The sequence below is a fragment of the Canis lupus genome, chromosome 23 (assembly GCF_048164855.1).
Source record: "Canis lupus baileyi chromosome 23, mCanLup2.hap1, whole genome shotgun sequence".
In the NCBI taxonomy this organism is placed as follows: Eukaryota; Metazoa; Chordata; class Mammalia; order Carnivora; family Canidae; genus Canis; species Canis lupus.
The window spans coordinates 51,248,247-51,261,421 of record NC_132860.1 but is presented as its reverse complement, the minus strand read 5'-3'; the positions used below and the strand labels follow the sequence as shown (position 1 = coordinate 51,261,421).

Here is a 13,175-nt window from a genome sequence, read left to right as displayed (position 1 = left end):
ATGACTATTACTTTGAATTATTTATCATACATTGGTTATTTTCATTTTATTTAGCACTTTTGCTGTAATTTTGTCTTGTTCTTTCATTTGGGAAATATTTCTCTGTGTCTTCATTTTGCCTATCTCCTATGTTTGTTTATATATATTAGGTAGGACAGGTATGTTTCCTGGTATTGAAAGTAGTGACCTTGTGAAGAAGAGGTCTTGTGGTACACCACAGCACAATCCCCCCTGGTCACCAGAACCATGTGCTCCAGGGCTGCCCTTTTATTTGCTGTGTGTAGCTGCTGTTGTGGCTAATCTGCAGTTGCTTCCAGCCCAGCCAACTGCAATGACCCAGTTTGCCTGCTGTGGGCACACTGGACAAAGTTTGGTCTTTTGACACACGTTTGACGGTCTTTTCTGAGGTTACTGGGGGCTCATTTGTGGATGAGGTCAACAGTCAAACCAGATGTCTGCAATTAGACACTCTGCCAGTTTCGGATGCATGAAGTTGTTAAGGCTTGCTCCCTGCACAGGCAGCTAAGAGGCTATCTGCTGGAACCATGGGCATGCTGATGTATGAAGTTATCTCCCACCCCCTTTCCAGATTCAGAGTCACTTTGGAGAGATACCTACTGAGGTGGGTCGGTCCACTGGAGAATGCTGTTGGGCACACCATTTTAGCAAGGTAGATGGAGAGTATTTGTACTAGTTCCTACAAGAATAGGCATTTAGCCCACTGGTATTGAAATTAAGCCACACTGGTATTGAAAGCCCAGTGTTGTATGCCATTTTCCCAGTGCAGGTGCCCAGTGCTAGGAGTGCCCAGCTCAAGGGAGTCTGATTCTCCTGTTTTTCCATGCTTGTGATGCCTCTCCCTTTTGTGGTCAGTCCCACTAAAGGCTCAGTTCCCATTTGTGTCTCCACCCCTCTTACGCTTTTCAGTGTGCCCTCCTCTCCACAAATAACTGTGGAAGGTCTGTTCTGCCAGTCTTCAGGTCATTTTCAGAGTTGGTTGAATAGATGTAGCTGCTATCTCAGTATGCCTGTGGGACAGAGTGAGCTCAAGATTCTCCTACCCCATCATCTTACACTACTCTGGGCTAGCTCTCAACAAATTCCTAAAAAAATAAAACCCAAATAAAGATTCAACATTTACTGAAAGCTATGTTTTAAGTAATTTAATATGTAGTATTAGCTTTTGGGAGGCAGTTTAGTTGAGCTTAGATTCTACTAGATGCCATTTGTCTTTTCATACATGTTGCTTGCAAAGTTCCTTAATCCTCCATTTGATACTGGTTTAAATATTCACACCACACCAACCCAGGAAATGCTGGTATAATTAATCTTCAATCCAAGTCTGAAACCTAACATTTTACTTATTCAATTTCATTTTATTAGATTGATGCTAAGACCTACAATGCTATAATTCTAAGACTTAAGAAAAATAATAGTCTGCTGGAAGATTTAGTTGATATGTATTTACATGATCTTTTCTCTTTTTTTCTTTATAGGTCGAAAATTTAAAAAGTTCAATAAAGTCAGAGTTATGAGAACATTGGATGCTGTTGCTCTCCCACAACCTGTGGGCATTCCAAATGAAAGCCAAGCTCTAAGCCAAAGAATATCTTTTTCACCAAGTCAAGATATACAGTTAATTCCCCCATTGATTAACCTGCTAATGAGCATTGAACCAGATGTGATCTATGCAGGACATGACAACACCAAACCTGATACCTCCAGTTCTTTGCTGACGAGTCTTAATCAACTAGGCGAGAGACAACTTCTTTCAGTAGTCAAGTGGTCTAAATCATTGCCAGGTAATAATAATTTGTATATAAGATACAATGAAAATTTTACCATATTTCTTGTACTAGTAGATTGTTAAAGTCTGTATGGTAAATTAAACATTGTATAAACAGCATGTGATAGTATGCATTTCAGCAGTTCAAAATACTTGTCTAGGATCCTACTGTGTCCTGTGGAAATACCAAAGTCATATATAATACTTTGAGTCTTGAGATTCAAGAATTACATGCATGAAGCATTCAGGTAACAGCATAAGTTTATGTGTTCAAGCACAGATGTTATAGTAATTTAGAGAAAGACAAATTGACCATCTTAAAAATGTTTAGTTCATTCTAAGTGCTTATTTAACCAACCTCAAACAGCTGAAAATAAAACTGAATGTGTCTATTCATATAACACATTATATGAATAGTATAATAAAATTTATGGATAGTATTCAGAGTAGAGTGGGGTATTTAAAGTTATTTAAGAAACATAATTTACAGAGGCACCTGAGTGGCTCAGTGGTTGAGCGTCTGCCTTTGGCTCAGGTCATGATACTAGGGTCCTGGGATGGAGTCCCACATCAGGCTCTCCACGGGGTGCCTGCTTCTCCCTCTGCCTATGTCTCTGCCTCTCTTTCTGTGTCTCTCATGAATAAATAAATAAAATCTTTTAAAAAGAGAAACATAATTTACAAATATATTTAAATAATTTGGGTATAGGCAAATGAATTTCCTTCTAGTCACTATTTTCTCTAATTTATTTCAGACAAAGCAGGTAACAGTGAGAATCTGGCTTGTACCATCATGAAAGGATTTAAATCACTTTATTTAAAAATTAGTTTTGCTTCCTCAGCACAGAGCCATACAAGGATGCAGCTTTTACTTGGCTAAATCCGAGACTACAGAGCCAGGAGAATACATGGGTAGCCATTAATCCCATAATTAAAAATAGTGCATTTTTAAAAATTATATTCTCTTCACACCAAAGATATTCTTATACTTTTTTGGACCCGTTGATTTTTCCAGTATCTGATCAAGAATTAAACATATTGTGCCATTTAGTCTCCAGGTAAATTCAGTAGTCTTTCTTAAAGATTCTTTTCTCAATTTTCCTTAATATACTTTTGTTATTATTTTGCCTGAAGGATTTGAAATTCAATAGATCACTTGTTATTCAAAATTCAAGGTTATGTGAAACAGAAAGGAAAATAGATTCCTATTTGTTGGATCTTTTTTAAACAATACAGGTTGAGAAAAAATGTAATAAAATTCACTGCTCTATGGAGATAATAAGTAATTTTATAGAGAAATCCAAATACCCAAGTTCTTATTAGCTTCATTGTTGCTGAAAGTCTTGGGCAGGTAATTTTTTTAACATTAGAAAATTTCTGAATTTTTAAAACTTACTGTAAAGTGGTTATCAAATTTGATAAATCTTTATTAAATTAAGATATTAGAATAGGATTGATTTTTTTTCTGTTTAAAAGTAGGAGTATTTAAGCATGGGTTTAACTTTTCTTAGTTTTTATATTATTTAGAAAAGATGGTTTCTTTGGTTTTGATTGATATGGCTTACTTTTTTTACATTTTGGAGGTTCTTTACTGTTGAAAAAGATTCTACTATCAGTTGGTAAAGTTAGAAAAGAACCAGTTATAGCATAAAAGATAATGTATTCACTTTGGGTAAAAGCTAGTGAACATTTTAAGTTGGAATATTTACCTGTGAAGATTTTTCATTTTCTTTTTTTTTTAAGATTTTATTTATTCATTAATGAGAGACACACAGAGAGAGGCAGAGACACAGGCAGAGAGAGAACCAGGCTCCATGCAGGGAGCCCAATGCTGGGACTCCAGGATCACGTCCTGGGGCGAAGGCAGTTGCTCAACCACCGAGCCACCAATGCCTCCTACCTGTGAAGATTTTTTCATCCTCACATTCTCAAAAAGAATGAGAGGAAATTTTTACACTGAATTTAGAGGCAATCTTTTTAATGTTGCAAAAATGTAATTTGTATGTAAGTAAAAAAGAATGGTGGCATCCACCAGTATTATAGGTACCATTTCCATTAACTGTTACAATAAGAGAAGCTTACTCGATAATCTAATTTGATAATTTAAATGAGCAAATGACTGTGTGGCCCATGATCTACGTATGCATGGTCTGTGTACTGCATGAATGATGAAAATGGTCAATGAAACAGAGTGATTATATTTAACTCTTTGAAAGGACTCATACATGTAAAGTAATCTGGTATCATTAGCTACTCAAACTTTTCAATTGACTTTAAGCCAGAATACAGTTTTGACTCACTTGATTCAGTCAGTGTCTGTTGCATACCTGCTGTGTGCATGGCCTGATGATTAAACAATAGTGTTAGAAAGGAAATCCAGAAGTGTGGGCTCATAGTGTGAACACATTTTAGTGCAACACATCATAGCATTGGGTCATCAATTTTGCACATGAGAGAAACGTATTTTATCCATTCACTCTACATGTTGCTTGGCCTATGAAAGATAAAAATTTTGTTAAATGAGACCTATTAAGTCAGGATGTCATGAACAAGGGATAGTGGAAAGGGAAGTGCAGGGGGATGGGATGATTGGGTGATAGGCACTGAGTGGGGCACTTGATGGGATGAGCGCTGGGTGTTATGCTACATGTTGGCAAACTGAACTCCAATAAAAAATATACAAAAAAATTAAGTCAGAATGTCAGTTTACTTATTTATAGTGCAAAAGAGATGCTGCTAGTAAAACATGTTGACAGGTCAATACAATAGGAAAGTATATTTTGGAAGTCAGATTAAGATCAGATGCAAAATAATCATAACTAAGGTAACAATATGCCAGAAGGCTCAAAGGCGTATAAGTACATGTCCCCGAAGGGATGCTAGTTGCCTGGTCAAGGCCTCTTCATTTCTTCTTTGTCTGCGCTCTTCTATTATCTTGGCCCATTATAGTAATTGCAGCTTGTCTTACATCTCTCATGATATTTTAGAGATATCATTGCTCCTAATAATGGAGACTTGCAAGATGCTTTAGTCTCATAACACATTTAAAATGATCTCTTAGGGGATCCCTGGGTGGCTCAGTGGTTTGGCGTCTGCCTTTGGCCCAGGGCACGATCCTGGAGTCCCGGGATCGAGTCCCACATTGGGCTCCCGACATGGAGCCTGCTTCTCCCTCTGCCTGTGTCTCTGCCTCTCTCTCTCTCTCTCTCTATCATGAATCAATCAATCAATCAATCAATAAATAAATAAATAAATGTCTTAAAAAATGATCTCTTAGGATACGTTACATCTGACATATCTATTATGTGAATGATTTTTTACTTTTAGCTATAACTTTATTATTATAAACTAAATTCAGGAGAATGGAGGAGGTAGAGGATCTTGAGCTCACTTCATCCTAGGAATACACACTATATCTGTATAACTCACTCTGAAAATGACATGAAGCCCTGCAGAACATAGCTTCCACAGTTATTCATGGAGATGAGGCCACATTGAAAATAAGAAGAGGGCAGAAACATGGTTGAGATCCAAAGCCCCAGCAAGACTAGCCACAAATGGGAGAGACACTACAAGCACAGAGAAATGACAGGAACAGACCCCTACTGGACACCCTCAGCACTGAGGACAAGCACTGGGAAGATGAATCCTCATAACCTCTAGCTTTGAAAACCAACAGGGGTTAACTTGGCAAGCTTTGAAAATCAATTGGGCCTAACTCTGGATATATTAAAAATCAGTGGGCTTAGCTCTAGGAGGGCTAAAGGCGAATAAGAAACTAATCTTCCCTCCTTAAAGAGCTAATATAATAAATAACCCAACTGACCCAACACAGCATATAGCAGCAGTTTGAATAGTACCTGGGGTATATGTGGAGAGTATATTACTAATCTTAGAACATGGGCTAGAGGAACATAGATCTACAGGAGATTTCTTCAGGAACAAAAGTGCTGGCAGACACCATCTCTCTTCTCCTCCACCAGCCTCACTCTAGACTGCTAGATACTTTTGGATACCAGAAGGAGCACCATCTATCTTACTAGCAGCATGTACCCAATTTATGTTCCCAGGCAGACTCACCCCTTCCATCTTGCCCACTTCAGCAATCATTCCTCAAAAGGGATCCTGCCCTGACACACTGTGCAAGCAGCCCCAGTAAGGACTGACACCACTCCAAAGTAACTCCTGCCCTGGGGATTGTAGGAAATAACCCCATATCCAGCACATGGGCAGTTCCAGCAGCTGACCATTTTAGCTGGCCACACAGTGATAACACCGTTTACTTTGCCTGTAGCTGTGGCAGACATACTGAGTGGAAAAATCTGGTCTGACTGTCAGCCCCAACTACCACAGAAAGCTCCTCAGGGGGCCACATATGGAGAGCACTCTGCCAATTGATGTCCATTTAATTGCAGCACAGAGTGCAAACAGCTAGCCTGACTGCTGACATTGCCCACCAACAAGCCCATGGTTATCTCAGACACACCCCACAGAAGCACAGGGACCAAACCCTGTCCTATGAAACCACAACAGGTAAAGCCAGTAATTGCAGCTGACTGGACTGAGAACTAAGTCAGCTAGTGGCTCAGCCACAAATGTAGTGCTCACATAGCCCATATCCAGGAGACACCTCTGGAGCACATGGTTCTGGTGAACAGGGGACATTGACTACTAGACACCACAAGACCTCTTCCTCACAAGGCCACTACTTTTAATACCAGGAAACATAGCTAACCATCCTAATGCCTATAAACAAACAGAGTTAGACAGAATGTGGCAGAGGAATATGCCCCAAATGAAAGAACTGGACAAAATCACAGCAAAAGAACTAATTGAAATGGAAATAAGTATTATGCCTGTTAAAAAAATTCAGTAATGTCATAAAGCTATTCACTGGACTTGAAAAAAGTGTGGAAGGGAGTGCCTGGATGGCTCAGTCAGTTAAGCATCTGCCTTCAGCTCATGATCTTGGGTCCTGGGATTGAGCCCCATGTTGGGCTCCCTGCTCAGGGGGCAGTCTGCTTCTCTCTCTCCTTCTGTCCCTCCCCACTGCTCTTGTGCTCTCTCACTCTCTCTGCTCTCTCAAATGAATAAATAAAATCCTTTTTAAAATTAAAAAAAGAAAAAGATTGGAGGATCTCAGTGAGACCTTCAACAAAGAGATAGAAAATATAAAAAGAACCAATCAGAGATGAAGAATTCAATAACTGAAATAAAAAACACTCTAGACAGAATCAACAGCATATTAGACAATGCAGAAGAACAAATCAGCATCTGGAAGACAGACAAAGTAATGGAAAACAACTGTAAAAAGAAAAATGAGTAATAAAGAATTAAAATATGGTTAAGGGAACTCAGTGACATCATTAACTGTAATAGCATTCACGTTATAGGAAATCCAGAAGGAAAAAAGAGAAGACAAAGAAAACTTATTTGCAAAAATAATAGTAAATCGACCAATTACAAACCCAGTATGGACGTTAAGGCACAAGAACAGTAAAATCAATTATGTCTACAAAAATCTAGGAAGTCACAAAAGGATGTAAAATATGGCATGGCAGAAAATGGGGAAGGGAGTAAAAATATAGGACATAAATGTGTTCAAACTTAAGTAATCATCAAGTTAATGGAGATTGCAATACACATAGATGTTATATGTGAAACATGTGAAACCAATAGTAACCACAAATTTAAAACCTATAATATATACACACACGAAGAGAAAGGAATCCAAGCATAACACTAAAGAAAGCCATCAAATCATAAGGAAGGAAACAAAAGAAGAAAGAAACAGAGAACAAAAGCAACCAGAAAACAAGTAACAAAATGGCAATGAGTGCATACTTATCAATTATTACTTTAAATCAAATGGACTAAATAATCAAAAGACACAGGGTGATGGAATGGATTAAAAAGAAGGCCCATCTGTATGCTATCTACAAGAGACACTTCAGACATAAAGATAGATACAGATTGGAAGTTAAGGGATTAAAAAACATTTACCATGAAAATGGATACAAATAAAAAACTAGAGTAGTAAACAAGCTTTAACAGACATAAAGGGAGAGATTGACAGTAATACAATAATAATAAGGACTTTAACACCCTATTTACATCAAGGATAGATCAATCAACAAAGAAACAATGGCTTTGAGTGACACATTAGTCCAGATGGACCTTACAAATATATACATAATATTTCATCCCAAAACAGCAGAATACTCATTCTTTCAAGTATACATGTGACATTTTCTGTGATAAATCACTATAGGCCACAATACAATTCTCAGTATTCAAGAAGATTGAAATATGATGTCATTCATCTTCCCACCACAATAGTATAAAACTAGAAATCAGCTACCAAAAATTATCTGGAAAGAACATAAATACATGGAGGCTAAATAACATACTTCTAAATGATGAATGGTCAACCAAGAAATCAAAGAGGAAATTAAAAAAAAAAACCCGGAGTAAAAGAAATTAAAAACACAACTGTGTAAAATCTTTAGGACACAGCAAAACTTCGGGGGTGGGGAGGGGGGGAGCTGCAGATACAGACCTGCATGAAGAAACAAGAAAAATCTCACACTTTGCACCTAAAAAAGAGAGAAAGAACAGAGACCAAAACTAGCAAATAAATATTATGGCAGAAATAAATGAAATAGAGACTAAAAAAGTAATACAAAAGATCAATGAAACCCAGAGCTTTTTCTTTTGAAAATTAAGGAAAATTGGGGATCCCTGGGTGGCGCCGCGGTTTGGCACCTGCCTTTGGCCCAGGGTGCGATCCTGAAGACCCGGGATCGAGTCCCACATCGGGCTCCCGGTGCATGGAGCCTGCTTCTCCCTCTGCCTGTGTCTCTGCCTCTCTCTCTCTCTCTCTATCATAAATAAATTAAAAAAAAAATCATTTAAAAAAGAAAATTAAGGAAAATTGATAATCTTGAGCCATATTTACTAAGAAAAAAAGAGGACTCAAATAAAATCAGAAACAAAAGAGAAGTGACAACCAAAACCACAGAAATGTAAAGGACTGTAAGAGAGTATTGTGAAAACTTACATGCCAGCATATTGGATAACCTAGAAGAAATGAATAAACTCCTAGAAACATATAACTTTACAAAACTGAATGAGGAAGAAATAGAAAATTTGAACAGACTAATTACTAGTAAGGAAATTGAATCAGTAATAAAAAAAACTGAACAAACAGAAGTCCAGGACAAGATGGCTTCACAGGTGAATTCTAACTAGCATTTAAAAAAGAGTTAATACCTTTTGGTTTTCAATTTTTTTCCAAAAAATAAAGAGGAAAGAAACTTCCAAATTCATTCTACAAAACCAGCATTACCTTGATGCCAAAACCAAATAAAGGTGCTACAAAAAAGGTAACTGCAGGCCAATATCTCTGATAAATACATGTATACAAAAATCCATGACAAAATATTAACAAATTGAATTCAATAATACATTTAAAAATTATTCAACATGATCAAATAAAACTTATTTCAGGGATACAAGTTTGGTTCAATAATACAAAATTAATGTGATACATTACATTAATAAGAGAAAAGATAAAAACAATATCATCATCTTAATAGATGCAGAAAAAGCATTTAAGAAATTACAACATCTCTTCATCATAAACTCAACAGAAAAAGTTTGAAGGGAACATATTTCAATCTAATAAAGACATATATGAAAAACCCACAGGTAACATCTACTTAATAGTAAAAACTGAGAGCCTTTTTTCTAAGATCAGGAACAAGACAAGGAATTCCACTCTTACCACTGTTATGCAATATAGTACTAGAAGTCACAGCCTCAGCAATTCAGACAAGAAAAAGAAATACAAGACATCCAAATTGGTGAGGAAGAAAAAAAACTGTCATTTTACGCAGATGGCATGATATTATATATAGAAAAACTCTAAAACGTCTACCCAAAACTATTAGAACTGATAAAATATTTAATAAAGCTTCAAGATACAAAATTAATATATAGAAATCAGTTGCATTTCTATACAATCATAATGAAGTAGCAGAAAGAGAAATTAAGAAAACATCACCATTTACAACTGTACCAAAAAGAATAAGATATCTAGGAATAAGCATAACCAAGGAAGGTGATAACCTGTACTCTGAAAACTATAAAATACCAATGAAGGAACTTGAAGATGGCACAAATGAAAAGATATTCCATGCTCATGGATTGGATGTTCATATTACCCAAAGCAATCTACAGATTTAATGCAAACCCTATCCAAATAACGGCAGCATTTTCCACAGAACTAGAACAAACAGTCCTAAAATTTGTGTCCACAGATGAACCGAAATAACCAAAGCAATCTTGAGAAAGAAGAACAAAGCTGAAGAGTTCACAATCCCAGACTTTAAGAAATAGTACAAAATTGCAGCAATCTAAACAATCTAAGCAAGGTACTGCCATGGAATCATACACATAAATCAAAGGAACTGAATAGAAAGCCCAGGAGTAAACTCACAACTATATGACCAATTAATCTTCAACAAAGAGGGAAAGAATATATAATTGGAAAAAGTCTTTTCAACAAATGATGTTGGGAAAACTGGACATGCAGCAGCAGAATGAAACTGGACCACTTGCTAACACTATACACAAAAATAAATGCACAATGGATTAGGACCTAAATGTGAGAGCTGAAACCATAAAAATCTTAGAAGAGATACAGTAATTTCTCTGACATCAACCCTAATGACAATTTCTTAGATGTGTCTCCTGGGGCATGGGAAACAAAGGCAAAAAATAAACTATTGGGAGTACATCAAAATAAACTTCTGCACAAAAAAGGAAACCAACTAACAAAACTAAAACACAACCTACTGAATGAGAGAAGCTATTTGCAAATGACATATCTGGGGATCCCTGGGTGGCGCAGCGGTTTGGCGCCTGCCTTTGGCCCAGGGCACGATCCTGGAGACCCGGGATCAAGTCCCACATCGGGCTCCCGGTGCATGGAGCCTGCTTTTCCCTCTGCCTATGTCTTTGCCTCTCTCTGTCTCTCTCTCTGAGTGACTATCATAAATAAATTAAAAATAAATTAAAAAAATAAAAATAAATAAAAATAAAAAATGACATATCTGATAAAATATCAGTATCCAAAATATATAAAGAACTTATGCCAACTCAACATCAAAAAACCCAAATATCCCAATTTAAAAATTGGCAGAAGACATGAATGGACATTTACTTCTTCAAAGAAGACATCCAGTTGGCTAACAGACACATGTAAAGATGTTCAGCATCACTGGGAAATAGAAACCAAAATAATGATGAGATATCACTTCACATCTGTCAGAATGGCTAAAATAAAAAGGACAATAAATAACAAATGTTGGCAAGGATATGGAGAAAAAGGAACCCTCACATACTATTGGTGGGAATGTAAATTGATGCAATCACTGTAGAAAATAGTATGGAGTTTCCTCCAAAAGATAAAGATAGAAATATCATATGATCCAGTAATGATATTTCTGGGTATCTACCCAGAGAATGCAAAACACCTTTTCGAAAGGATATATACACCTCTATGTTTATTGCAGAAGTATTTACAATAGCCAAATTATGGAAGCAGGCTAAGCATCCATCGATAGATGAATGGATAAAGAATATTGGTATATATATGTATGTGTATATACACACACACACACACAATGGAATACTATTCAGCTATTAAAAAGAATGAAATCTTGCCATTTGCAACAACATGGATGGAGCTAAAGAGTATTATGCTAAGTGAAACGAATCAGTCAGAGAAAGACAAATGCCATGTGATTTCACTCATATTTGGAATTTAAGAAACAAAGAGCAAAGGAAAAAGAGAGAGAGAGAGACAAACCAAGAAATAGACTCTTAACTGTAGAGAACAAACCGAAGGTTACCAGAGGGGTGATGGATGGGGGGATAGGTGAAATAGGTGATGGGGATTAAAGAGTACATTTCTCATGAGAAGCACTGAATAATGTATGGAAGTGCTGCATCACTATATTGTACACTTGAAAGTATATAATACTGTATGTTAATTATACTGGATTAAAATTATACTGGATTTGAAAAGATATCTTTTCAAATTAGTGTTTTAATTTTCTTTTAAGTTTTTAATTAATTAAATAATGCTGCAGTAAACACAGGGATATATATCCCTGTGTTTACTGCAGCATTATTTACAATAGCAAAGACTGGAAGCAGCCCAAGTGCCCCATTAATAAATGAATAAATATAGAACATGTCATATATTTAAAAAGTGAGATTGTACCATTTGCAACAACATAGGTGGAACTAACAGGTATTATTCTAAGTGAAATATATCAGAAAAAGAAAAATACTATATGATTTCAGTTATATGTGGAATTAAAAAAAAAAAGGAAGAGACCAAAAAAAAAAAAAAAAAAAAAGACTCAAAATAGAGAACAAATTGGTGGTTGCCAGAGAGGAAGTTGCTAGAGCAACATGTGAAATAGAGGGCTCTAATAGGTACAATTTCCAGTTATGAAATAAAGAAGTCATGGAGATGAAAATTATAGTAAAGAGAATAAAGCCAGTAATAGTGTGTGAACATTGTTTGGTTACAGATGGTGACTATACTTAACAGTGGGGGAGCCTTGTATAATGTACAAAATTGTTAAATCATTATATTGTATACCTGAAACTAATATAACACTGTATGTTAGTTAAATTTTTTTAAAATATAAACTCTGTATGTTAGTTAAGATATATTTCTTCTCTGAAGGAACTTTCAATCCAGTGGAATAAATAAGATACTCAAACAACTATAGTGATGTGTGAATGTGACATAAGATACAAATATAAAGATAAGAGAGACAGAAGACACTTTTGGCTTCAGGGGACCAGAGAAGGCTTCAGAGACAAAGTGTTAATTACATTTCAACTTGAAGGAGAAATGAGACTTTGGAATAGTGTAACTTATAATGTAAAATAAGGAAACCATGATGTTTGGTGAAATAAGGAAACCATGATGTTTGGTGAATAGACTAGCGTAAGAGTGATTCTCCATCTTTTCAAGTATAAGGGTCCCTTTGTAACATAAAAAAGTATTATCATACCTTCCCCCAAAGCATAGTAATGAAAACATTTAATTGAGAAAATACATTTGTAAATATGTTTTCCCAAACACTACTACAGTAAGTATTGGCATCCTGGGGGTTTCGTCACCCAAGTATTAGGAAGTTACTGATAATAAATTTATGTTGGGGAGAGTAAGTGAAGGAAATTTAGAGGCATAAGTTATGGGTTGATCAAGGAGGATCTTGAAAGTCAAGGCCAGCTTTGGAAATTAAATTAATAAGTACTTATTCCCAATTCAATTTCATTTTGAAATATTCTTTATCCTTTA

The 13,175-nt window shown here is 36.1% G+C and overlaps 1 protein-coding gene across 3 annotated transcripts in view; it reads left to right on the top strand.

Annotated features, from left to right (window-relative positions):
- Window positions 1–13,175, top strand: part of PGR (progesterone receptor) — a 107,298-nt gene that overhangs the window by 71,678 nt on the left and 22,445 nt on the right. For all 3 annotated transcript variants that reach the window (XM_072795149.1, XM_072795151.1, XM_072795150.1), the window contains exon 4: window positions 1,497–1,802. In XM_072795149.1, the coding sequence (XP_072651250.1) occupies window positions 1,497–1,802 (306 nt within the window). The remainder of the gene's footprint in view (window positions 1–1,496; window positions 1,803–13,175) is intronic.